General features: G+C 51.4%; 1 protein-coding gene and 1 long non-coding RNA gene across 6 annotated transcripts; one reads left to right on the plus strand and one right to left on the minus strand.

The window, feature by feature from the left end:
* LOC117087287 lies at positions 1-23,446 on the minus strand. Its single transcript, XR_004438747.1, has 4 exons — positions 23,329-23,446; positions 13,658-13,785; positions 2,023-2,143; positions 1-802 (listed from the first exon to the last, which is right to left on the minus strand). It is a non-coding gene; the product is annotated as an uncharacterized LOC117087287 (long non-coding RNA).
* CAPN11 (calpain 11) lies at positions 2,249-26,952 on the plus strand. Of its 5 annotated transcripts, none has more exons than XM_033217309.1 (23): positions 2,249-2,302; positions 9,780-9,851; positions 12,215-12,465; positions 12,834-12,903; positions 15,554-15,672; positions 16,191-16,324; positions 16,469-16,637; positions 19,278-19,361; positions 19,463-19,548; positions 19,791-19,865; positions 20,051-20,211; positions 20,456-20,634; positions 23,013-23,024; positions 23,346-23,557; positions 23,855-23,894; positions 23,992-24,057; positions 24,143-24,200; positions 24,329-24,393; positions 24,649-24,717; positions 25,506-25,584; positions 25,680-25,796; positions 26,258-26,316; positions 26,459-26,952. In XM_033217309.1, exons 1-23 carry the CDS (start codon positions 2,287-2,289, stop codon positions 26,483-26,485), a joined length of 2,220 nt encoding a protein of 739 aa, XP_033073200.1. In that variant the 5' UTR covers positions 2,249-2,286; the 3' UTR covers positions 26,486-26,952. The 5 variants fall into 5 exon arrangements, with proteins under 5 accessions (XP_033073200.1, XP_033073202.1, XP_033073201.1 ...); XM_033217311.1 differs by having other exon boundaries at positions 25,680-25,722; positions 26,459-26,949; XM_033217310.1 differs by lacking the exon at positions 26,258-26,316 and having other exon boundaries at positions 26,459-26,949.

A 26,952-nucleotide genomic window follows, 5' to 3' on the forward strand; every position in this document is an offset into this window, starting at 1 on the left:
ACAGCAGGAACAGCAAACACAGCAACCCTGATAAAGATTGCCCAGGCGCCAGCAAGGAGCAGGAGCAAAGAGTGCCCAAGGTCCAGCCCCAGGCTGCAGAGAGCTGTGGCAAACACAGCTTGGAGGGCCAGTGTCTACGGCAGCAGGCCGTGGGTGGAGGGTGGGCCAGTGACAGTGGAGGTGAAAGTTGAGGCCTTGGTCCTGGCCTCAGCCTCCATATGTATATCAGATCTGCAGTGTTGTGAAACATGAACTCCCAAATAGAGTCCCCAAAGTCTTGGGGCCAAGGGAGTGCCTGCTGGTGGTTGGGCAAAAATTGGCATGGCTTTGAAAGGAGCACCTTGGTTTGTGTGAAGGCTTCCCGGTGCTCCCGAAGCCTGTTTTCTGTATGGATGGGCAGGCACGCCACTGCCATTTGCCTGGCAAGCCCCCTTGTCTGCAAAGCATGACCTGGACAGACCTCAGCCCCCACCTCTGGTTAGCTGAGACCCCCTCATTCCTCATCTGCCCAGCATGCCTTCCCTTTCCTGCACGGCCTGAAGTTCAAAACCAGGTTCCAGCATTTCCAGATGTGAAACTCCAGATAATGCCCAAGCAGCACCCACAGCAAGAGTCCTGAGGACAGCCCTTCCCCAGAGTAGAGAGGAACACCCGTGCCTGCCTGCATTCTGCCCCTGGCACCTTGTCACAGAGTTCAAGTCCAGGTAGATCACATTAGAGGCATCCAGGAGGTGCAATAGTGGAATCAGGAGTTGGCAGGGGAGACCACAGGATCCCCAAAGTCCACTTCCTCCTTTCACAGCTGGGGACAGCAGAAGACACGGATAAGAGCTGAAGTTATGGCCGGGTGCAGTGGCTCATGCCTGTACAGAATCCTAGCTCTTTGGGAGGCTGAAGCTGGTGGATCACCTGAGGTCAGGAGTTTGAGACCAGCCTGCCCAACATGGCGAAACCCCATCTCTACTAAAAATATAAAAGTTAGCCGGGTGTGGTGGTGGCCACCTGTAATCCCAGCTACTTGGGAGGCTGAGGCAGGAGAATCGCTTGAACCCAGGGGGCAGAGGTTGCAGTGAGTCGAGAGTACGTCACTTCACTCCAGCCTGGGCAAAAGAGCGAGACTCCATCTCAAAAAAAAAAAAAAAGCTGAAGTTACTGGTTTAAATCCTGGCTCGACCACTTAACAGCTGTGTGACCCTGGGCAAGTTGCATCATACCTCTGGACCTCACTTTCCTCATCTATAAAATGGGAATAGCAATGTCATGGCCTCTAGCTATTTTAAGGATTAAATAAGCAGGAAGTTCTTAGCCCAGTGTTTGGCACATAATAACAGACCATAATTAATATTCTCATAGATGAGGAGATTGAGTCCCAGAAAGGAGAAAGGGGGAGGGCTCGCCCGAGGTCGGCTCCTGTATCGGAGCTTGGAACAAGGTTCTCTGATCCCTTTGGGTGCTCTTGCACCTGTTCTGTGCCTGATTAGTACCAGGCAGGGCTGAGGGGCACTGGGATGACCTGAAAGTCCCTGTCCTCAGCCATCATACATTCTAGAGAAGACTGTACTCCAGAGCGGAGTTCTTAGCTCAAAGCATTCCCCATTTCCGGTGCAAAGGTGGGACATGTGGTCAGACCAGTGGCCTAACCATGCCAGACTGGGGCCAGGCAAGGAGAGTGTTGCAGGTGGAATCATGTCCCCCAAAAAAGCATGTTGAGGTCCTGGCCCCCAGTACTTCCGAATGTGACCTCATGTGGAAACAGGGTGGTTGCAGATATAATTTGTTCAATTAAGATGAGGTCATACTGAAATGCATGGGACCCTGGCCCCATATGACTGGTGTCCTTATAAGAAGAAGAGACACAGAGGAGGGTGCCATGTGAAGACAGCAACACAGGAAAAATGCCGTGTCAGTGAGAAAGGAGGTTTTGGGAATGGGAAGGCTTTCTGGATGTAAAGGTCAGGTTGGTGTGTCAGGGACAACCCCTTCCTGGAAACCTTGGGCTGAAAGAAAGGGACTGGGACCTACCCTGATGGGATGACCATGATACAGTGAGGACAGCCAGGCTGGTGGAGTCTGCATGAGGCGGGGGTGCTGGGTCATCTGTCCCTAAAGCGGGTAGCCCTCAGCCGGGTAAGGGGCTAGGTTACTGAGAAGGAGAAAAGGGAAGGCAGCTGTTAAACGGGCTGCTGACCTAGGAATCCCACTGCAGTGAGAGAGTTCTAGGGGGAGGGTCTCTTCCCCCCCTCCCAGCAGAACCTTCAACTGTCAAGCACCGAGCTAGCCACCAGCATGCTGTCCTCCGCAGGTAGGCACTCATGGGGCCTTACCCCACTCGTGTACCTCCTGCAGGCTAGTCTCCCCCCAGGGAAGGAGTTGTGTCCCCCATCAGACTGGGTGCCCCTTTAGGGTACAGACAGTGACTCTTCCATCAGACTGGATGCTCCCTAAGGACAAGACCTGGGCCTCTTCCTCAGACTGTTTGGGGAAGGATAGGCCACTGGTGGTCAGACTGGGTGGTAGGCCGGACAGGAACTCTTTCTCCTCTCCACTGACAGTTGGAGTTGGGGCGAGGAGACGGACTGGCCATCCCACTGTCATGGCTGCTGCGGAAAAGGGTTTGTGTGAAAAAGCCCAAGTAGAGAAGAAAACTTTAGGGAACAGAGAAAACCTCTCCTAAGCCTAGAAAAGCAGGTCCCTCAGCCCAGGAAGATGAGATCCTCAGGGTGGCAGGGGCAGGACTAGCTGAGGCAAGCTTGGGACCAGACTCCGGGAGATGGGGAAGAGTGGGCTGAGGGGAAGCGGGTGGCTGGGCAGAACTGAGTTGTTCCTATGGGGCTGGGGTGCACAGAGGGCAGCCAGCCTTGGCCAGCAGAAGGTCAGCCCTGTACCTCACCCTCAGCCTAGGGCACCGTGAAACCATAGGCCCCTAGACCCAGCCTCCCAACTTCTCAGGCCCTCCCTGTTTACCTGACCCTAGGAAGTTTAGGTCTAGCAGGTGACCCCAAACTCAGTCCTTGTTCTTCAGAAGTGCCCTGAGCTTAAGCCCAGGAGTTCAAGACCAGCCTGGTCAGCATAGCAAGACCTCATCTCAAAATATAATTAATTAATTAATTATTTTTTTCAAAGTTCGCTGAGACAATATCTTAGTTTTTTCCCAGCACCGGAAATGAAACTGTCCTTAAATCTACAGTCCCCTAATAACAATGTATTGCATTTAGAAAATCACTGAGAGAGGCCAGGCACAGTGGTTCACGCCTGTAATCCTGGCACTTTGGGAGGCCAAGGCAGGTGGATCATCTGAGGTCAGGAGTTCAAGACCAGCCTGGCCCACATGGTGAAACCCTGTCTCTACTAAAATACAAAAATTAGCCAGGTGTGGTGGTGGGCGCCTATAATACCAGCTACTCAGGAGGCTGAGGCAGGAGAATCTCTTGAACCCGGCAAGTGGAGGTTGCAGTGAGCCAAGATTGTGCCACTGCACCCCAGCCTGGACGACAGAGTGAGACTCCATCTCAAAAAAAAAAAAAGAAAATCACTGACAGTAGATTTTAAGTGTTCTCACCACAAACAAATAACAAATGTGTGCAGTAATGCAGATATTAATTAGCTCAACTGAGCCATTCCACAATGAATACATATTTTAAAACACCATGTCGTACACAACAGATGTATACTTTTTTGGTCAGTAAAATAAAATAGATTTAGTTAAAACCGATCTACAGGTTCTCAGTCTGATGGAGGAGACAGGATGTGCAGCTGCAGCAGAAAGCTTCCTGTCCGTTCGTGCCTTATGCGGCAGCCCCTACGTTCCACGCTTCGCAGTTTCAGTTACCCGCTGTCAACTGCAATCTGAAAACATTAAGATATTTTGAGAGAGACCACATTCACATTACTGATATTATATTGTTGTATTTGTTCTATTTTATTACTTGTTATGGTTAACTGCTTATGTTAACTATGCCTAATTTATAAACTAAACTTTATCATAGGTATGAACATAAAGGAAAGACATAGTATTGATATATACAGGCTTTTGGGACCGGGCGCAGTGGCTCACGCCTGTAATCCCAGCACTTTGGGAGGCCAAGGGGGGGCGGATCACGAGGTCAGGAGATCGAGACCATCCTGGATAACACAGTGCAACCCTGTCTCTACTAAAAATACAAAAAAAAAAAAAAAAAATTAGCCAGGCGAGGTGGTGGGCGCCTGTAGTCCCAGCTACTTGGGAGGCTGAGGCAGGAGAATGGCGTGAACCCAGAAGGCGGAGCTTGCAGTGAGCCAAGATCGCACCACTGAACTCCAGCCTGGGCGACAGAGCGAGACTCCATCTCAAAAAATTAAAAAAATAAAAAAAGATATATACAGGGTTTGGTACCACCCATAGTTTCAGGTGTCCACTGGGGGTGTTGGAAGGTACCCCTACGGATAAGGGGAGCTACTGTGTTGCTCTGGCCATCTGTCTGCTTCCCACAGGCAGCCTTGGTCTGTCTGTCTCAGCCTGCTCACGCTCCTAGCCCATGTGACAGCTTGGATCTTTTGCCCTCTCTAAAAAGATGTTTTCTTTTGTTTTTGTTGTTGTTGTTGTTTTGTTTTGTTTTGTTTTTAGATAGAGTCTCACTCTATTGCCCAGGCTGGAGTGCAGTGGCCCAACGTTGGCTCATTGCAACCTCCACCTCCCAGGTTCAAGCGATTCTCCTATCTCAGCCTCCTGAGTAGCTGGGACTACAGGCACGTGCCACCACACCCAGCTGATTTTTATGTTTTTAGTAGAGACGGCGTTTCACCATGTTGGCCAGGCTGGTCTTGAATGCCTGACTTCAGGTGATCCACCCGCCTTGGCCTCCCAAAGTGCTGGGATTACAGGTGTGAGCCACAGTGCCCGGCCTAAAGACATTTTCCATGACAACTGTGGCGGTGTGGATAGGGGTGTCAGTCCTTCCTGCAAGTCAGAGCTGAGTAATGACCTCACACCCTGGGGACTGGGTATGCAGCTTCGAAGCAGGGTTTGGGGGCCAGACAGTGAGAAATGGTTTGTTGGGCTGGGTGGTGACTAGGGGACGGAGGGCTCTGGGGAAATGAGACAAGGGAGGTAAGATGGAACCTGAAGTGCCTTGGCCTGCCCTCTGATGTTCTTTCAGTCTTCTCCAACAACAGCATCTTCCCTGGTCCTTCCAGGCCCCCAGGAGAGCTCAACACCCTCAGTCCTTGGAGCAGCCAGGGTAGAGGCTGCCTGGAGTGACTGCACGGTGGAAGGGCATGGAGTGGTTTGCCTTATCGTGTGAATGGCCTTAGATGATTGGCTCAACCCAGGTTTGTCAACCCCAGCTCTCTTGACATTTTGAACTGGAAATTTCTTTATTGTGGAGGCTTTCCTCTGCACTGAGGGGTGCCCAGCAGCATCCCTGGCCTCTACTTACTAGATGCCAGTAGCTCCCCGAGACCTGCCCCAGTTATGACAACCATCACTGCCTCTAGACATTGCCACCTGTTCCCTGGGGGCCATCATCACCCCGGGTTGAGAACGTCTGACTCAAACTCTCTGGGAGGCCCTGGCTTCCACCCAGGTCAGATGGGAATAGTCATCCTGATCTGCCAGCTTCACAAATAGGGATCAGGGGCTGAAACAGAAGTGTTCAGCTCTCCCCTCTCAGGACTGCTTTCCATTTCCTGCACCTTCTTCTGTCTCTGTGGCCCTTGGAGCTGAACCTGCGGAGGAATCGCATGGGAGGGTCTTCTCCACGCTCCATGTTGGGGGTGCATTCACCTTGACCCCTCAGTGCCAGCCCAGAATAAATGCTTCATAAAACATGCCTAACATGAGTTGGGGTTTGCTTTCAGGAGCTCAAACCAGTGGCAAAGACAGACAAGCACACACATGACTCCAATATTGGAGTAATATCACTAGTATCATTAAATCCGATGATGGAGGGACGCATATGTGACACAGAGCACAGGCCATGTGATCCTAGAAGGAGCTCAACAAATACCAGTTGACCAGCCAGGTCAGTGGGGAGAAGGTGTCTAATGTTTCCTGAGCATCTACTAAACCCCAGTCTTTTTCCACACATGTTGCATTCTTCAACCCTGAAACACCCTCCCATGTGGAATGTAGCAGCCTCTACATAGGTGAGGAAACCAAGGCTCAGGGAGGTCAAACAACTCACCTAAGGTCACACAGCTGACACTCTGGCTCCAGTGCAGCCCAGGGCATTAGCTCTGCTAAAAAGGGACAAGCCATCCCTTTTCCAACACCGTTATCCATCTTCAACACCCCCTGTCAGCTGCTCCACACGGGAGGTGACTTCACAAAGACCACACACAAGTGGCAGTACAGTGGACGAAGGGGACGCACCAAGGCCCGCTAACTTACTCATCCTTCTCCAGCACAGCCGTGGCCCCTCACCATGGCAACCTCCCAGCAAGGCAGCGAGCCCGATGGTTGAGAGCATAGAGCAGCCTGCCCTGACTCTAATGCCCACTGCATCTGAGGAAGTTCAGCCTCTCTCTATCTCAGTTTCTCTGTCTACACCAGGGAAGTCATAATAGTAAGCCTCACCATTGGGGTTGTTGTGAGGATTCAATCAGCTAATGCATGTAGGGTGTTTAGAATAGTGCCGGTCATGTCGCGCTGCTAACTATTACTTTTAGAAATGCTATATAAGGGCTGACTACTCATAACTGAGGCAGGATTCCTAATATCTTCTCATCACAAGCCAAAGGCTCTATTGTAGTGAGCCCTCAAACGCTGCTAGCTATTATTATTTTTAGAAGGTTCTATATAAGTGCTCACTACTCATAACTGAGGCAGGATTCCTAATATCTTCTCATCACAAGTTACAGGCTCTATGGAGAAGCAAAATTCAGGATCCTGAGTCTCCTCAACCTTATTATTTTTTGTTTGTTTATTTTTGAGATGGGGTCTCGCTTTGTCACCCAGGCTGGAGCACAGTGGAAGGATTAGGGCTCACTGCAGCTTCCAACTCCCAGCCTCAAGCGATCCTCCCACCTCGGCCTCCTGAGGAGCTGGGACCACAGGCACATGCTACCATGCCCAGTTAATTTTTTTAAATTTTTATTTTGTAGGCACAGGAGTCTCACTATGTTCCCCTTGCTGGTCTCGTGAGGCTGAGGAGGGAGGATTGCTTGAGCTCAGGAGTTTGAGGTTGCAGTGAGCCGTAACTGCCACTGCCCTGCAGCCTGGGGAACAGAGTGAGGCTCTGTTTCAAAAAAGTATATCTATATTGAACACTTACTATGTACTCAATACAGCAGCAGGGATACAGCAGCAAACAAAACAGACAAAAATCCCTGCCCTCACAGGCTTTCACTCATGAGGGAGGTAAACAATAAACAAAATATATTGTATATTGGGGTTGCTGCAGGATAGGGAGTAGGGGAGGGGTGGGAGAGAGAAAACATCTATGAAAAATTAACCACAATGCTAAGCAAGGCATCCATTCATTCATTGCAAACATTTTTGAGCCAGCATTTTGAAACTCAGTAGTATACAAGGTGGCCTCGCCCTCTCCTCTTGAGAGCTCACAGCCTCACAGAGGAGGCAGACAAGTCAACTCAGGGAAGGCAGGTAGTGATGGGTGTCCTAACAAAAGTGTAGGAAGATAGCGCAGCCCCAAGTTCTGTGTGGACACCACAGGGGAGGCTTCACAGAGGAGGCAGCATCAAGCAGGCACTGGGAGGCTGGACAGGACTTTTTCCCAGTGGACCCATTGTGAGCATGGGATCAGGAATGATTGCAGGCAGAGGCACAAGGACGGCAAGAGGAATGAGGGTAGCCTGTGCAGAAAGGCATGGGGCCAGATGGCAGGTGGCAGCCTGGTTTGGGTTTGTCATGCTAACAAGGGAGACACATCTAAAGTATTGGGGAGGGGGTACAGTATCTATAATCAGGTTTGCATTTTATTTTATTTTTATTTTTTGAGACAGTCTCACTCTGCCACCCAGGCTGGACTGCAGTGGCGCTCCCTCAACTCACTGCAACCTCCACCTCCCAGGTTCAAGCCACCTCCTACCTCAGCCACAGGAGTAGCTGGGACCACAGGTGTGCACCACCACACTGGGCTAATAATTTTGTATTTTTAGTAGACATGAGGTTTCACCATGTTGGCCAGGCTGGTCTTGAACCCCTAGCCTTAAGTGATCCACCTGCCTCGGCCTCCCAAAGTGCTGGGATTACAGGGGTGAGCCACCACACCGCCCCAGGTTCACATTTTCAAAATCTTAGCTAACACTGTGGAGAACTAGTGGGGGAGGAGGATGTTAGAAGAAAAGGGACAGTTAGGGAATCATTCTTCTGGCCTAGATTTTTGCTATTTAAGGTTAATTTCTTGAGTGAGTTTTGTGTCAGAAACAAATGCAAACACTTTAGAATATCATCCATCCCCCAGGTGGAGAAACTGAGGCATGAGGAGATAGTGATGTTTTGGGAGGCCTCCCTGTGAGGGGATGCTTGACTTCCAGTCCTCGCTTACTGCACCGGATGTGGCTCTGCACAGGGGCAGCCCCTATTGTGGGCTGTGTGGGGGAGGACAGGAGAGATGCTAAGAGGGTGCAATAGACAATGTAAAGGACATAGTGATGGGGTCTGGGAAGATCCCCAGGTCTCTGGCTAGGTGGAGGGAAGGGGAGGACTAGGTTGAGAAGACTGCTGGAGAGACTGTCTCTCCTGGGACGCAGAGCTCAGGAGAGCTGCTTGGCCAGGCAGGGTCTCCCCAAGTCTGGAACACTCAAGAGGGGTCAAGGGGATGGGTTTGTACTGGGAGTGGTGGGCCCAGGGTTGGAGAGGGCTCTGGGGGCTGGCCTTATTCTGCTGGCAAAGCGATATCCTGGAAGTTTCCGGAGGAAGTAAAGGGTTCAAAATCTCATTCAAAGGGAGTTGGTGTGGTATGTGGTGGGGGCAACATATGTGATGAATTGGAGAGGGTCTTTAGGAGACAAGAGGCCATTTGAGATCTGGGGGTTGTCTGAAGGCCCTGGCCTCGGCCAGCGATGGTAGCAATGAGAAATTAGGGTCCTAGGAGGGGATTCCTAGTCATTGAAGGACTCAGTGACTGTTTTGATGTGGGATGCAGTGTGTTGAGATCTTGGGGAACCAGAACAGGGGGTCATCATAGGACCTGAGGAAATCCCAAGGAGGTACTCGTGTGGAACAGGAGAAGGGGTTTGCTTGGGGCAGTGGCAAGAGGAAGGGGGATAAGTTCAGCAACAAATCGTCCGTGGATGCCTTTGTAACAGAGATGGGGCAGGTCCTGTCAGCTTTCGACTGAGGAGAAACATTTCCCCTCAGGAGACTCAGCATAGGGTGAAGGTTGCAAGTTCGGTCCAGGGTCTGCAGTACGGACTTCATCCCACACCCAACCCTCACTGTGACCTTGGGCAAGCTGCTTAGCCTCTGGGCCTCTGCTCCCTTTTCCAGTAATCAGGGTATTGCATGTACCCCCTTGTAGGGCTGGCGTGACTGGCACAGAGAAGGTGCTCAGTGCTGTCAGCTCTGCTGTTATAACTAGTCTCCTGGTTCTGTTACTCAGGGGAGGAGGAATAACTGAGACCTCCTGCTCTTGCCTCTGGGGTCTCGCCCTTCTGTGGGTTCAATCAGAGTCTCACCTGTAAACAACCCCAGAATCCTGCTGCCCTCCCTGTAGCAGCACCCCAACCCAGTTCTTTTCCTCATTCTAAAATCTTCCTATACCCCAGCCCCAGCTGGGCTTTGTTTAACTTTAGACCACAGCCTTCCTCCCCTCCTCCCACTCTCTTTCTTATTCTAGGGCCGAGTCTTCCAGAGTCAGCAGAGAACCTGGATGGACCACAGGAGGATAAGCTTCGGGGCTTATATCCGGGTAGGACTGCAGACTCAGTCATGGCTCTGTGGCCTCCCTTTTTCTTCCTCCTCCTTCACTCTCTTCTCTTCCCCTGGGCCTGCTGGTGGGGGAAGTCAGTTGTGTTGTGTGGGGAGGGCAGTGCGGGGAGGAGAGGCTACCCTCAGGAAGGGATGTTGGCAGTTTGCAGTCCCCCTGGGGGAGGAGGTGTGGGCAGGGTGTCCAGAGTCCCAAGCCACCAGCAGGCCTGGGATCCATCAGCCAGCCTGACTCAACTCTTACCCTGACACTCACCCAGTGCCACCCGCTCAGCCATTACCTGACCCAGCCCACCCCCAGCAGCCCCTTCCCTCTGCCCTCCGCTCTCTACACTCCATTATTTCCACTCTCCTTAAAAGAGTGGCGTCTAGGCCAGGCGTGGTGGCTCATGACTGTAATCCCAGCACTTTGGGAGGCTGAGGCGGGTGAATCACCTGAGTTCAGGAGTTCGAGACCAGCCTGGCTAACATGGTGAAACCCTATCTCTACTAAAAATACAAAATTAGCCAGATGTAGCAGTTGGCGCCTGTAATCCCAGCTACTCGGGAAGCTGAGGCAGAAGAATCACTTGAACCTGGGAGGCAGAGGTTGCAGTGAGCCAAGATCGTGCCACTGAACTTCAGCCTGAGCAACAGAGTGAGACTCCGTCTCAAAAAAATTTTTTTTAAAAAGCAGCATCTGTTTAGATGGTCTGGAGACCTTTTTTTTTTTTTTTTTTTAAAAAAAACAGCTTTGGCCGGGCGCGGTGGCTCAAGCCTGTAATCCCAGCACTTTGGGAGGCCGAGACGGGCGGATCACGAGGTCAGGAGATCGAGACCATCCTGGCTAGCATGGTGAAACCCCGTCTCTACTAAAAATACAAAAACTAGCCGGGCGAGGTGGCGGGAGCCTGTAGTCCCAGCTACTTGGGAGGCTGAGGCAGGAGAATGGTGTAAACCCGGGAGGTGGAGCTTGCAGTGAGCTGAGATCCGGCCACTGCACTCCAGTCCGGGCGACAAAGCGAGACTCCGCCTCAAAAAAAAAAAAAAAAAAAAAAAACAGCTTTATTGAGAGACAATTTAAATACCCTACAGTTCACCCATTTAAAGTGTACCATTTGGCTGGGTGCAGTGGCTCATGTTGGTAATCCCAGCACTTTGGGAGGCCAAGACTGGAAGATTGCTTGAGCCCAGGAGTCCAAGACTGGTCTGGGCAACATAGTGAGATCCTGTCTCTACAAAAATTAGAAGTTAAAAAATTAGACAGGCATGGTGGCACACACCTGTGGTCCCAGCTACTCAGGAGGCTGAGATGAGAAGATAATTTGAGCCCGGGAGGTCAAGGCTGCAGTGAGCTGTGATCAAGCCACGGTACTCCAGCCAGGGCTACAGAGTGAGACTCTGTTTCCAAAAAAAAGGATAATTCCAAAGCACAATTCCAGTTGGGTGTGGTGGGAGTACAAGACGAGCCAACATGGCAAGACTCTGCCTCTTAAAAAAAAATGGAAAAAAAAAGCGTATAATTCAGTGGCTTTTAGTGTATTCACAAAGTTATGCATCCAGCACCACAACCAATTTTAGATTGTTTTCATTATCGTCCCAAAGAAATCCCATACCCTTTAGCCATCAACTTCTAATCCCCCATCTCCTTAAGCAACAGGCAACCCCTAATCTACATTCTGTCTCTCTCTATAGACATTTTATATAAATAGAATCACACAATATGGGTTTTTGTTTGTTTGTTTTGTTTTGTTTTGTTTTGTTTTTTGAGATGGAGCCTAACTCTGTAACCCATGCTGGAGTTCAGTGGCACCATCTCGGCTCACTGCAACCTCCACCTCCTGGGTTCAAGCAATTCTCCTGCCTCAGCCTCCCGAGTAGCTGGGATTACAGGCGCCCACCACCATGCCCGGCTAATTCTTGTATTTTTAGTAGACATGGGGTTTCACCATGTTGGCCAGGCTGGTCTCAAACTCCTGACCTCGTGATCCGCCCACCTTGGCCCCAGCCTATTCATTTATTTTTTTTAGAGACAAGGTCTTGCTCTGTCACCCAGACTGGAGCACCATCACGTCTCATTGCAGCCTCAAACTCCCGCAGCCTCGAACTCCAGGGCTCAGGTGATCCTTCCATCTCAGCTTCTTGAGTAGCTGGGACTACAGGCACACACCACCATGCCCAGCTAATTAAAAAACATTTTTTTGTAGAGATGAGATCTTACCATGTTGCTCAGGCTGGTCTCAAACTCCTGGGCTCAAGAGATCCTCCCACCTCAGCCTCCCAAAGTGCTGAGATTACAGGCATGAACCACTGTGCCCAGCTTATTACATTTTTTAATTGCGTTATTTGTCATTTTTTCTTACGCAGAGCCCACTTATACTGATACAGGAATGGTGGCTCACATAAACTACAGCCGGCTCAAGGCCAACGGCGTGGGCCAGCACCACAATGCCCACAACTTTGGTAACCAGAGCTTTGAGAAGCTGCGAGCAGCCTGTCTAAGAAAGGGGGAACTCTTCGAGGACCCCTTATTCCCTGCTGAACCCAGCTCACTGGGCTTCAAGGACCTGGGCCCCAACTCCAAAAATGCGCAAAACATCTGCTGGCAGCGGCCCAAGGTGGGCACTGGAAGGGAGGCGTGGACTCATGGACGGAGGGGAGTTTGTAGTGATCCCTCTATCACTTTTAGAATCTTCAATCCCCCACCACCCTATTTCTGAGCCTGGCACTAGGCCCCACCTTCATCAGAGCTGGGGACAGTTCTGAATATGCTTAAGCCAAACCTCCCAGGTAGCGCTAAGGAAATCAGCCACCAGCCTCTGCTATCACAGGCTGCAGCTATGCCAAGTTGGTCCTGTACCCTCTCCCCTCCCCTCATATCTGCTCCCCTGGAACTTCAAGGTGGGCATCATTCCCCAGCAAAGGTGGGAGAAAGGTGGGGAGGGGGCGTCCTGGGCCCCCTGAAACCTTTATTCCTTCACTGCAGGATATCATAAGCAACCCTCTGTTCATCATGGATGGGATTTCTCCAACAGACATCTGCCAGGGGATCCTTGGTGAGTGGGGCACAGGAAGCTGGTCTCCACTTGGGGAAGGGGATTGAGGGAGGGGTGCCAGGATGTCTTTTGAAGCTGGAAAACAGGGAGCCCTGAGGTTCAGACAGCCTGCTTCTGTTTCCCTGTCCCTCCCCTTCTGAGGAGATGACTGTGAGAACACCATGCATTCTGCCCCTCCCAAGTCTGGATGCCACTCCCTGCCTGCTGCAACCTGGGTCCTGGGGGGATATTAGTTATTTATGGCTACATAATAAATTACCTAGGACTTAGCAACTTAAAAAAACAAACAGCCGGGCGCAGTGGTTCACGCCTGTAATCCCAGCACTTTGGGAGGCCGAGGCGGGCGGATCACGAGGTCAGGAGATTGAGACCATCCTGGCTAACACAGTGAAACCCTGTCTCTACTAAAAATACAAAAAATTAGCCAGGCCTGGTGGCAGGCACCTGTAGTCCCAGCTACTCAGGAGGCGGAGGCAGGAGAATGGCGTGAACCTGGGAGGCGGAGCTTACAGTGAGCCAAGATCGCACCACTGAACTCCAGCCTGGGCGACAGAGCAAGACTCCGTCTCAAAAAAAAAAAAACAACAAATTTTCTTATCTCACGGTTTCTGTGGGTCAGAAATTCAGAAGCAGAATCACTGGATGGGTCTGGTTTAGGGTTTATCAGGAGGTTGCAGTCAAGACATCTGCAACCTGTGATCATCTGAAGGCTCGCCTGGGGCTGGAGGGTCTGCTCCTAGGAGGATGCACTTACATGGCAGGAGCTCTCAGGTCCTTGCTGGCTGTTGGCAGGAGGCCCCAGTTCCTCGCCATATAGGCTTCTCCATAGGGCTGCTTGCGTGTTCACAAAAAGTGGTAGCTTGCTCTTCCAAAGTGAGTTATCTAAGGGAGAGGACAAGGAGGAAGCCATAATGCCTTTTCTGACCTAGTCTTAGGAGTTGCACATCATCACTTCCACCATACTCTATTTGTCAGAAGCAAACACTGAATCTGGTCCACACTCGAGAGGAGAGGAATTAGGCTCTACCTTTGGAAGGGAGGATGGTTGAAGAATTTGTGGAAACCACTACAGGTGCTAGAACCTGATCAATCTGGGGTATCAAATAGGAGGGCAACGGGGTCCACTCAACCCACTCTCACAATGTTCCCATAGAAAGCCCCAGGTTAGATCTTCCTCCCTAAGCCTGGTCCTGTTCAAGGATTTCCTCCAGATCCCTCGTTGCGTCTTTAGGGATAAAGCCAGGGTGGGCTTTCTCTGAGACTGAATTCTGTGCCCTTGGGGCAGAAAAAACTGGCAAGGTATGGGCAGAGCAGAGGCCAAGGAGACCTTAGACCCCAGGGCCACTGCTGTGGCTGCTGTGGCTCAGTAGGCTGGAGGGACAATGTGCTGGAGAAGGAGGGAATTCACTTCTCCCAGGCACTCCAATGGTGAGGGGGATTGGAGCGTCCTTGCTATTCCTCTCTCCAGGCAGCCAGGAGGCCATTGGTAATCATAGAAACTTTCTGGTCCCTCAACCTCAGCCTGGCCTAGGATGCCCAGTACCCTGCCCCTGGACCCCACCCAGCAAGGGCTGAGATGCCCAGGAGACAGGTGGCAATGGAGGTCTGTAGTGCTCATCTCCCATAGGATTCCCTTTAGCTGAACTTCAGGCCAGGGACACTGCCCCATACCCACTTCAATGCCTAGCTCCAGGGATCCTGCTGGGGTACATACTAAGCCCTGGGTCCCCAATATAATGTGGGTGACATGAGGGAGAGACCTCTTGGGACCTTCGTGGCCACACCAGTGTACTCACAGGGTGCAGGAAGGTGACTGGATCTGTTGAAAGAATGTGGAGAGTATTGGCTCTGTCTCAAATAAAGCAGGTTACTGGTCAGGTGCAGTGGCTCGTACCTGTAATCCTAGCACCTTGGGAGGCCAAGGCAGGAGGATTACTTGAGCTCAGGGGTTCAAGACCAGCCTGGGCAGCATAGTGAGACTCTGTCTCTACTTACATATAAAAATTTACTTTAAAAAAATAGGTTCCTAGAGCCTAAGGCCAAAAGTACCTCTTTCCCAAACTCAAGAAAACAAAAGCATGTGGCTCTCACATAATAGAAAAGGTACAGTCAGGCACTGTGGCTCATGCCTGTAATCCCAGCACTTTGGGAGGCCAAGGCTGGCAGACTTGCCGGGAGTTCTTGAGGCCAGGAGTTCTTGAGGCCAGGAGTTCAAGACCAGCCTGGCCAACATGGTGAAACCCCATCCCTACTAAATATGCAAAACTTAGCCAGGTGTGGTGGCAGGCGCCTGTGGTCTCAGCTACTCAGGAGGCTGAGACAGCAGAGTCACTCAAACCCGGGAGGCAGAGGTTGCAGTGAGCTGAGATCATGATACTGCACTCCAGCCTGGGTGACACAGGAAGACACTGTCTCAAAAAAGAAAATGTACAGAAACTCACCTCGCCAGAGTCTCTCTGACTTCAGTTTCTCCCTGTTTGCCTTCTTCCTGAACGCTCTTTAGTGGGAGGGTTGAGGGAGGGTGCGTCTCTGCCAGGGGGTAAGAGTGGGGTACAGGGTCAAGTTCCTGCTCCCCTAGGCCTTGGATTCTGAGGCCCACCCACACATAAGGGGTTGCTCAGGGGTGGCAAAGCCCTGCCTGTCTTTCCAGGGGACTGCTGGCTGCTGGCTGCCATCGGCTCCCTTACCACCTGCCCCAAACTGCTGTACCGCGTGGTGCCCAGGGGGCAGAGCTTCAAGAAAAACTATGCTGGCATCTTCCATTTTCAGGTGAAGGATAGTGTGAGAGCCACCGTGGCTTTGTGGGGAGCGGGGGGAAGAATCATATATGCTTTGAAGTTTATGCTTCTTTCCTTTTGAAAAATAGCATTTATTAGGGTGGGTTTTGGGCTAATCATCAGAGAAATATCTGCCCACCAAAGAAACCATGTAAGCTGATTTTTGAAGTCCCAAAAGAAAATAGTTGTTAGCAATTTGTGGCTCTCTTTCTCCTTCTCCTCTTCCTCTCCATTGTGGGTGTGGGTGTGTGTGACACTGGTAGTCTTTGTCACATAATTTTTGTAATCTGCCCCTTTAACTTAGCTACATGTAGACAAATTCCCCTCCGGAGGCCGTGGCAGAAGCTGGAGAGGAGGCAGAGCCAGGTCCAGGCTTTGGGTTGCCTTTCCCTCACTATTCAGTGATTCTGGAGAGTGGAGCCTGTGACACTGGCGTGTCATCAGGTCTGGCCACTAGGAGGCGCTTGATGATAGGTTTCCCACGCAAGGGGTGTGTGTTGCTACCCGCAGATTTGGCAGTTTGGGCAGTGGATGAACGTGGTAGTGGATGACCGGCTGCCCACAAAGAATGACAAGCTGGTGTTCGTGCACTCAACCGAACGCAGTGAGTTCTGGAGCGCCCTGCTGGAGAAGGCATATGCCAAGTAAGTGCTGGGAGCCGAGGAAGGGGGCTTGCTTTGCCTCTGTCTGGGCAGCTGGAATCAGGGGGAGGGGAGGAGGTGGCAGGACATCCCCCCCTTCCCTCACCTCCATCCTAGAGCCCAACAGTGCCTTCTCTGTGCCCACAGGCTGAGTGGGTCCTATGAAGCACTGTCAGGGGGCAGTACTATGGAGGGCTTTGAGGACTTCACGGGAGGCGTGGCCCAGAGCTTCCAACTCCAGAGGCCCCCTCAGAACCTGCTCAGGCTCCTTAGGAAGGCGGTGGAGCGATCCTCCCTCATGGGTTGCTCCATTGAAGTAAGCAAAGCATGGTCCCACCTCAGGGCCTTTGCACCTGCTGTTGCTGTCACCCAAAAGGCTCTTCCCCCAGTATCTGCATGGCCAGCACCTTCTCATTCAGTTCGGCTGCCTTTTCCCCAGACTAGCCTTCCCTGCCTCCCTGTCTAAAGTCGCTTTCCCCACCCAATTTACTTTCTTTTTCTTTTCTTTTTTTTTTTTTTTTTTTTTTTTTTCCTTTTTTGAGACAGGGTCTCATTCTGTCTCCCAGGCTGGAGTGCAGTGGCAAGATCTTGGCTCACTGCAACCTCCACCTCCTGGGTTCAAGTGATTCTCCTGCCTCAGCCTCCCAAGTAGCTGGGATTACAGGCGTGTGCCACCATGCCTGCCTAATTTTTTGTATTTTTAGTAGAGAAGGGGGTTTCGTCATTTTGGCCAGGCTGGTCTCGAACTCCTGACCTCAAGTGATCCACCCACCTCGGCCTCCCATAGTGCTGGGATTACAGGCGGGAGCCACGGTGCCCGGCCAGCCCTTTTTACTTTCTATCTGGTTTTTACTTTCTCCCCGACATTTATTGTGACCTGAAATTATCTTGCTTATCTATGTTTTCACTCATAGCCCATCTTCTCTGGATAGTACTCACATTCCATGAGGGCAGTGACCTTCTTTGTCTCATTCACTGCTGGACTCTGGAACTTAGGAAGGAGCCCAGCATGCAGTAGGCACCCAACCAACATTTGCTCGACAAAATACATGAACACAAGGTGCAACATATGACCCTGCATTCTTGGCATTTATCCCAGAGAAATGAAGACATGTCTCCAAAAATGTTTGTACACAGATGTTTGCAACAACCTTATTCATCATAGCCCCCAAACAGGAAACAACCTAGATGTCCTTCAATGAGTAAATGGTTAAACAAACTGTGTTGATTACACACCGTGGAATACTACTCCGCAATAAAAAGGAACAAACTACTGATACTCGGAGAAACTAGGACAGATCTCAAGGGAATTATGCTGAATGAAAAAAGCCAGCCCCAGCCAGGTGCAGTGGCTCACGCCTGTAATTCCAACACTTTGGGAGGCTGAGGTGGGAGAATTGCTTGAGCCCAGGAGTTCGAGACCAGCCTAAGGAATATAGTGAGACCTCATCTCTACCAAATAATAATAATAATAATAATTAGCTGAGAAAAAAGAAAAAAAAAAAGACAACCCCCAAAGGTTACACACTGCGTGATTCCATTTAAATGACATTCTTTTTTTTTTTTTTTTTTTTTTTGAGACAGATTCTCACTCTGTTGCCCAGGCTGGAGTGCAGCGGTGCGATCTCATCTCACTGCAACATCCACCTCCTGGGTTCAAGCGATTTTCCTCCCTCACCCTCCCATGTAGCTGGGATTATAGGAGCCTGCCACCACACCTGGCTAATTTTTGTATTTTTAGTAGAGCCAGGGTTTCACCATGTTGGCCAGACTGGTCTTGAACTCCCGACCTCAGGTGATCTGCCCGCCTTGGCCTCCCAAAGTGCTGGGATTATAGGCGTGAGCCACTGCACCTGGCCTTAAAAGACATTCTTGAAATGACAAAATAATAGAAATTAAGAACAGATGAGTGGTTGCCAGGGTTTAGGGAAGGGGAGTTGTGAGAAGAGATGGGTTTGGTTATAAAAGGGCGACTCAAGGGATGCTTGTGGTGATAGAAATGTTCTATATCTTGACTGTGGTGGTAGCTACACAAAACTACACTAATGGAATTGCATAGAGCACACAAAAGTGAGCACTTGTAAAACTGGGGAAATCTGTATAAGGTTTATGGATTCCATCCATATCAGCATTCTGGGCTCGGCACAGTGGCTCACACCTGTAATCCCAGCACTTTGGGAGACTGAGGTTGGCAGATTTCTTGAGCCCAGAACTTTGAGACAAGCCTGGGCAACATGGCAAGACCCAATCTCTACTAAAAATACAAAAATTAGCTGTAGTCTCAGCTACTTCGGAGGCTGAGATGAGAGGCTCGCTCTAGGCTAGGAGGTCAAGGCTTCAGTGAACCGAGATCACACCACTGCACTCCAGCCTGGGTGACACAGTGAGACCCTATCTCAAAAATAATAATAAAGCCGGGTGCAGTGGCTCACGCTTGTAATCCCAGCACTTTGGGAAGCCGAGGTGGGTGGATCACCTGAGGTCAGGAGTTCGAGACAAGCCTGGACAACATGGTGAAACACCATCCGTACTAAAAACTCAAAAAATTAGCCAGGCGTGTTGGCAGGCGCCTGTAATCCCAGCTACTTGGGAGGCTGAGGCAGGAGAATCACTTGAACCTACGAGGCAGACATTGCAGTGAGTCGAGATCTCGCCACTGCACTCCAAGAACAACAAGAGCGAAGCTCTGTCTCAAATAATAATAACAATTTTTAAAACATTCTGGTTTGATATTTCACTGTAGTTTTGCCAGATGTTACCACTGGGGGAACCTGAGTATGGGATACATGGGATTTCTCTGTATTATTTCTTACAATTGCATGTGAATCTACAATTACCTCAAAATAATGATAATAATTTAAAAGTTTAGTTTAAAAAAATTAACCTGGAGAGCTCTCCCTTCCTTTGGGTGCCCAGTCCAGGTCCTCCGTACCTTCCCTTCCTCTCTGTTCTGTAGGTCACCAGCGATAGTGAACTGGAGTCCATGACCGACAAGATGCTGGTGAGAGGACACGCTTACTCAGTGACTGGCCTTCGGGATGTGAGTCCTGAGAAATGTGCCCTACCCCAAGGACCCTGAGAAGGAGGAGAACGTCTCCCTGACCCCATAACTCTGACCTTTAACCACCCCTGCCTACCCAGGTCCACTACAGAGGCAAAATGGAAACACTGATTCGGGTCCGGAATCCCTGGGGCCGGATTGAGTGGAATGGAGCTTGGAGTGACAGGTAGGTGCCCCTAACCCAGGTCAGGGGTGGTCAGAGGATACAGCAGGCAGTGCTAGGTGGACCGACTGGTATCCCGTCTGGGAGAAAAACCTGTACAACAGGGCAAAGCCCCTCCCTCTAGATTCTTCATCTAGCTCTGCACCCCAGCAGGCAGACATTTAGGGAAGAGGGAGTCCCTTGGAGAGGAAGGAGGTGCCACGTGACCTCCACCCCTCTCCTTCCACCGCCCATCTCTGCTCCAGTGCCAGCGAGTGGGAAGAGGTGGCCCCAGACATCCAGATGCAGCTGCTGCACAAGATGGAGGACGGGGAGTTCTGGTCAGTGTGGCTTGGGGTGGGCTTCCTACCACTGCCCTAGGCCCTGCTCCTTCATCTCCCTGCTCTGCTCCTCTCTGTGCCTTGGATGCAGAGGCTCGAGTGGTTGTTGAGGGGTTGTGGTTCAGGGAGAGGGAACTGAGGATGCAAATGTGCTGCTGATGGGCTCCACCCCCACCCCACCACAGGATGTCCTACCAAGATTTCCTGAACAACTTCACGCTCCTGGAGATCTGCAACCTCACGCCTGATGCACTCTCTGGGGACTACAAGAACTACTGGCACACCACGTTCTACGAGGGCAGCTGGCGCAGAGGCAGCTCCGCAGGGGGCTGCAGGAACCACCCTGGTGGGTGAGGGGGTTCAGGGGGAGGGGGTGTGCAGGGAGTGAAGGATGGGCCATGGCTCACCATGAAACCAGACCTGGGGCACAAGTCACCGGAGTCAGGGTCCATGAGGTCAGGGGTTAGTCAGATTTCACAGCCGCTGTGGAGGAGACAACTCCTGTGTGGCTGGGGAACCTCGGTCCACCCTGGAAAGGGCGTAGCCAAGGGAAGCCCCCATATAACCATGCTGACCCGCTTCCACCACAGGCACGTTCTGGACCAACCCCCAGTTTAAGATCTCTCTCCCTGAGGGAGATGACCCAGAGGATGACGCAGAGAACGATGCTGTGGTCTGCACCTGCCTGGTGGCCCTGATGCAGAAGAACTGGCGGCATGCACGGCAGCAGGGAACCCAGCTGCAGACCATTGGCTTTGTCCTGTATTCGGTGGGTGCCTGGCTGGTCCCCCCGGCCACTCACTCTCCCTCACCTGGCCTCACTCCTTTCTTGCTTGCTTGCTTTCTTGCTTTCTTACTTTCTTGCTTTCTTGCTTCCTTGCTTCCTTTCTTTCCTTTCTTTCTTTCCTTCTTTTTTCTTTCTTTCTCTCTCTCTTTCCCTCTCTTTCCCTCTTTCCCTCTTTCTCTTTCTTTCTTTCCTTCTTTTTTTTTTTTTTGACAGAGTCTCACTCTGTTGCCCAGGCTGGAGTGCAGTGGCGCAATCTCCATTCACTGCAAACTCCACCTCCCCAGTTCAAGTGATTCTCGTGCCTCAGCCTTCCCAGTAGCTGGATTACAGGCATGCACCATGCCCAGCTAATTTTTGTTTTTTTAGTAGAGATGGGGTTTCACCATGTTGGCTAGGCTGGTCTGGAACTCATGACCTCAGGTACTCTGCCTGTCTCGGCCTCCCAAAGTGTTGGAATTACAGGTGTGAGCCACCACGCCTGGCCGCCTGGCCTCACTCCTTTCTCCCCAGGGCCACTTCCTGCCTGGGAGAGGAACAGGCTCCAACAGGCTTCACAGCCCTGATTTCTCTTTTTTTTTTTTAGGACAGGGTCTCAATCTGTTGCCCAGGTTGGAATGCAGTGGTGTGATTACAGCTCACAGCAGCCCTGACCTCCCAGGCTCAAGCAATCCTTCTACCTCAGCCTCCTGACTAGCTAGGACTGCAGGCAATTGTCCTGCTAGTTTTTTTTGTTTTGTTTTGTTTTAAATTTTTTTGTAAGATAGGATCTCACTATGTTGCCCAGGCTGAGCCCTGACTCTTGAATGGTGCTTTGTGCTTTCCAAGCCAGAGCCAGCAGGTTTCTCTTCATGGATTTTATCGTTTATGCCAGGCATTGTTCCAAAGGTCTCAGGAGTACTAACTACTAATACCTTTAAGGAAGCAGAAGGAGCCTGTGGACCAGCGATATGAAGTCACTTGCCCAAGCTCACACATCCAAGGGTCAGAGGCCAAGCCTGTGTCCTGATTCCCAGGCACTCTGAGACTTTTCCACACGCTGCCCCCCGCTGACAATCCATCCCCCTTGTCTGCTCCACCAGCAGCACTCATTCCAGGAGCCAAGAGAAAGCCCTGAGAAGCATTTCCCAAGCCAAACCATGCTTTTCAAAATTCTCCAAATCTCCAAAAGAATGTTGTTCATTCACTTGCATTCCCTTCTATAAGCAAGTTTTATGGAGCACCTACTGTATGCCAGGCCCCTGTTCAGTCTCCAGGGGTTCAATAGTGAGCAAAACAGACACAAGCCTTGCCCTACTCTTAGGGCCATTAGTCCACCAGGTTAGCAGACTGGTGCCTCAGGATAACATTTTTGCTGGGGGTGGTGGCTCATGCCTGTTATCCCAGCACTTTGGGAGGCCGAGGTGGGAGGATCACTCGGAGGATGCCCAAGGAATTTAACACCAGCCTGGGCAATACAGCAAGAGCCTGTCTCAACAACAACAACAAAAAATTAGCCGGGCATGGTGGCACACGCCTGTGGTCCCAGCTACTCGAGAAGCTGAGGTGAGAGGATCATTTGAGCCCAGGAGGTCAAAGCTGCGCCGAGCCATGATCGCACCAGTGCACTTCAGCCTGGGCACAGAGTGAGACCCTGTCTCAAAGACATCTTCAAGTTAAAAAAGCTCAGGAAAGACTACTCCAGCCTGAGCTCTCCAGTGCACACAAGCACACTGAGGTGCTGATAAGCCACCTCTGCAATAGAGCGACCTGTTTAACTTGGTTTAACTCACATTTTTACAAACTTATTTGTCCTTGATCCTCAATTTTAGCAATCTTCTATTCACTTCCTGCAGGATATGAGTGTTCCACGGAAAAGCAAAACACTGTCCTAGATTTTGATCCCAGCTCTTTCACTTTTCAGCCGTCTGAGGTTGGACAAATCACCTCACATCTTTGGGATTCTGTTTCCTTCCCTTAACCTGGAATGATAAAAATCTACCTTATATAAACTGTACTTTACTACCCAAAGCTGAAGGATTTTTTCTTTTCTTTTCTTTTCTTTTTTTTTTTTTTTTGAGACAGGGTCTCACTCTATTGCCCAGGCTGGAGGGCAGTGACATGATCATGACTCACTGCAGTCTTGACCTCCAGCTCAAGCAATCCTCCCACCTCTACAGCAGAGGGATCGTTAATGCCAGGACCTTTGAACTGTCAGAGCCCGTGCCCCACTCCACCACCCATGTCCCAGTGCTCTTAATACCCCTCCAAAAACACACGCACACAGACACAGACACACACTATACACATCCCATTTGGCTTCCGAAGGCCTGAGGCCCTTCACCACCCTAGAGATCTGACTCTCCTCTTTCTTCCCTTCCCAGGTCCCAAAGGAGGTACAGAAGATAAAGATGTGGGGCTTGTTCCTGGACATACACCCACCCCACCCCTGGCTGCAAGTGGATTGGCAAAGGGTGGAATTTGGCGAGAGGCTCTGGGGGTCACTGGGTTAGGATTCCAGCCCTCTTGGGGACTGGTAGGGGTCGGGAAAGGAAGAGACCCTATTGGAGTTGCGGGCCACTTAGGTGGTGTCCAGGCCAGGTCAGTTGGTGGTGGCACCTACCTCCAACCCTGCCCGGCCAGGCTGTTCACCTTGGGGGGCCCTCCCTCCCTAACCTCCCGTGCCAGTCCTGTACCCACCTCCAGGGTGCATATAGTTTCAGAACATCCAGGATGTCCACTTGAAGAAGGAATTCTTTGTGAAGTATCAGGACCATGGCTTCTCAGAGATCTTTGCCAACTCACGGGAGGTGAGCAGCCAACTCCGGCTGCCTCCGGGGGAATATATAATTATTCCCTCCACCTTTGAGCCACACAGAGATGCCGACTTCCTACTTCGGGTCTTCACCGAGAAGCACAGCGAGTCATGGTAAGGGACTGCACCTCACTGCTCCGAGGCCTGCCACCCAAGAGCTGCAGGATATCAAGCTCAGGGAGCTGCTGTCGGGTCCTCCCTCACTTTGTCCCTATTTTACAGTCAGGGAAACTGAGGCATGAAAAGGTGAAGTCCCAGTTAGTGGCAGAACCAGACCTAGAACTAGAACCCAGATTTCCATGGAGCTCCCCTATATTGCTTCAAAGACATGACATGACCCCCAGAGCACCCTGCTGAAATCCCCATCTCCCTCCCCCTGGTAACTCTTGAGCTTTCAATGATTTTGCCCAGGGAATTGGATGAAGTCAACTATGCGGAGCAACTCCAAGAGGTGAGGGGAGGCTGTAGGGCTGGGGGTTGGAAGGAAGCTCCCAGGCCTGTGAAGGAAGTTTTCTAACCAGGTCCCTTTCCCGCTTCCTTGCCCCCAGGTAAAGGTCCCTGAGGATGACATGGACCAGGACTTCCTACATTTGTTTAAGATAGTGGCAGGAGAGGTGAGCAGGCCATGGGCGGAGGGCTGACGGGAGGGGGATGAGGGGCTGGAGGGACCCAGGTGGGGTTCACTGTCCCCCTTCCTAGGGCAAGGAGATAGGGGCATACGAGCTCCAGAGGCTGCTCAACAGGATGGCCATCAAATGTGAGTCTTCCACTCCTGCTGCACACGACCCCTCCCCCATATTTTGTGCCCCTCTTGATCACTCCCAGTGCCCCCCACGATACCTCATTTACCCTGTCTCTCCTTTCTACCCCGTCCCTTCCTCACAGTCAAAAGCTTCAAGACCAAGGGCTTTGGCCTGGATGCTTGCCGCTGCATGATCAACCTCATGGATGTATCCTCCTGTCCAGTGCTCTCTTGGCCCTGTCCCCTGCCTACAAGCCTGGCCCAGAGATGGCCACCCTGGGCCAGCCATGCCCTCCTCCCTGGTGGGGATTAGACTCTGGGGTAGCAGAAGATGCCAGTTCTTCTGGCTGCTCCAGTACCGGAACCCCAGGGCTTGTGTGTCTCCTCGGGAAGCCCCGCTGCTTGCCTGTCCCCTGGGATGCCTTCTTCACTCCCTTCTCTGCTGTCCTTGACCACCTTCCAGAAAGATGACTCTGGCAAGCTGGGGCTTCTAGAGTTCAAGATCCTGTGGAAAAAACTCAAGAAATGGACGGTAAAGGGCACTAAAGGGGCAGCCTCCAGGGGTAAGGAAAAGAGGGTCTTAGGAGAGATGGAACTAATGAGGGGAAGCTAGAACCAGAACCCTAACCACACACACACACCCACACCACACTCACACACACATACACACTCACACACAGACACAACACCACACACACACACACACACACACTAGAAAAGGGTCTGTTGGAGTGTGGCATATTACTCAGTCAAAATATTTTATAACAAGTATAGCTCAGGTATCAACTAGTCATGAAGGATGCACACAGAGAGCGCCGGGCAGGGCACCAGTGCCTCCCACAACCCATGCTTGGCATTAACCCTTAGGTCACCAGATGGTAGGAATATCAGGAGTGGGCCAGGGTCGGAGTGGGGCATGGTGTCTTAGGCCACTGCTGTGAGCCAACTGTCCTAAAGTATTTATTTTTCTTTCTTTTTTCTTTTTCTTTTTTTTTTGAGACGGAATCTCACTCTGTCGTCCAGGCAGGAGTGCAGTGGTGCGATCTCTGCTCACTGTAACCTCCACCTCCTGCCTCCTGACTAGCTGGGATTACAGGCACGCACCACCACACCCAGCTAATTTATGTATCTTTAGTAGAGACGGGGTTTCGTCATGTTGGCCAGGCTGGTCTCGACCTCCTGACCTCAGATGATCCACCTGCCTCGGCCTCTCAAAGTGCTGGGATTACAGGCGTGAGCCACTGCACCCGGCCTCAGTATTTCATTATTTCAACCACCATGCCATGCACGTGGCCCTACCACATCTGTCTGTCTATTCAGGACATCTTCAGAGAGTGTGACCAGGACCATTCAGGCACCTTGAACTCCTATGAGATGCGCTTGGCTATTGAGAAAGCAGGTGGCCAAGGGTCAGGTGTGGGCCTTGGGGCAGGGAAGAGGATGGCAGCATCCAGAGGCCTGGACTTTTCCCCTCCCCACTTCTTTCTCTCTCAGGCATCAAGGTGAACAACAAGGTAATGCAGGTCCTGGTGGCCAGGTATGCAGATGATGACTTGATCATAGACTTTGACAGCTTCATCAGCTGTTTCCTGAGGCTAAAGACCATGTTCAGTGAGTTAGGCATCTACCCACACTCCAGCCTAGGCCAGGGGCTGCGGGCCCTCTCCCATACACCCTGATGGGTGCTGCTCCAGAGCCCCTCCCCCTTACAAGGCACAGGTGAAATGGGTTCAAAGCCCAGCTCCGCCACTTGCTGGCAGCTGTGACTTGAGCAAGTCAATCTTTCTGTGCCTCCATTCCCTCCTCTTTAGAATGTGGATAATGATAGTACTGCCCTCAAAGGACTGAGGTGCAGGTTAAACCAGTTAGTCTATGGAAGGCACTCAGAACTGGGCCTGGCTCCTGGTGAGGCTATGTGAGTTGCTCTCATTAATTCCCCACTGGGCTAGGGGATTTATGTGGGGAACAGCCAGGAACAGCTGGTGTTGCCCCTTCCTACCTAGTTGGGAGTGGTTCTTTCAGAACACTGACTTAGCACTCAGCCCCTCTCCCCCGCTTCCTCTGTAACACAGCATTCTTTCTAACCATGGACCCCAAGAATACTGGCCATATTTGCTTGAACCTGGAACAGGTACTTGGAGAGGGGTGGGAAGGAATCTGCAGGATTGCGCCTGCCTGCTTCGCAACCCCACCCCCGCCCAGCTCTGCTGTCCTCTGGCCAGCATCCTGCCCCCACCTCTTCCCACCCTGGGATCTGCTTCCTGTCTCCACAGTGGCTGCAGATGACCATGTGGGGATAGAGGTGTGAAGGAGCCTGGCCATCTCTACCAGGAGCAGCGAGGTTCTAGCCCAGGAGGGTGGGATGCTTCTTGTAGCCCTCAGCTCTCCGGTCTCTGCTGATGAAATGGGCTCCAGGTGGCAGTGCCCAGGTCCCAGGTGCCATGTTTACTGCAGCAGTGGGACCTCCGTGCCCACTCCCCGAGCTCAGAGCCTTTCTCTTTATTCCCAAACCAGGCTTCTGATGGCTGGCTTTCCCCCACCATCGCTCTCTCTCAGAGTATATTTTACTAAAGAGTAGGTGATGCTTCCCCAGGATCCCCCTGGCTGGAGAGGTCAAGAATAGGGAAGGGACTTGTAGCTTATTTCTTACGCTCCATGCTTGCTGTCCTGCTCACACCTCCCTGCTGACCACCCATCCTGGCACAGCCTCTCTCTTTTCCTCCCCACCTGTGGACACTATTCTAATAAATAACACATGCCATTGGCT

The sequence above is a fragment of the Trachypithecus francoisi genome, unplaced genomic scaffold, assembly GCF_009764315.1.
Source record: "Trachypithecus francoisi isolate TF-2019V2 unplaced genomic scaffold, Tfra_2.0 Lachesis_group10, whole genome shotgun sequence".
In the NCBI taxonomy this organism is placed as follows: domain Eukaryota; kingdom Metazoa; phylum Chordata; class Mammalia; order Primates; family Cercopithecidae; genus Trachypithecus; species Trachypithecus francoisi.

What these genes read in the sequence shown, in the direction of transcription:
- CAPN11 (XM_033217309.1), top strand. An exon ending in GGGCTGCAGGAACCACCCTG is followed by an intron (nt 20,212 to 20,455) that starts GTGGGTGAGGGG and finishes CTTCCACCACAG; the next exon opens with GCACGTTCTGGACCAACCCC. An exon ending in ATGCGGAGCAACTCCAAGAG is followed by an intron (nt 23,895 to 23,991) that starts GTGAGGGGAGGC and finishes CCTTGCCCCCAG; the next exon opens with GTAAAGGTCCCTGAGGATGA.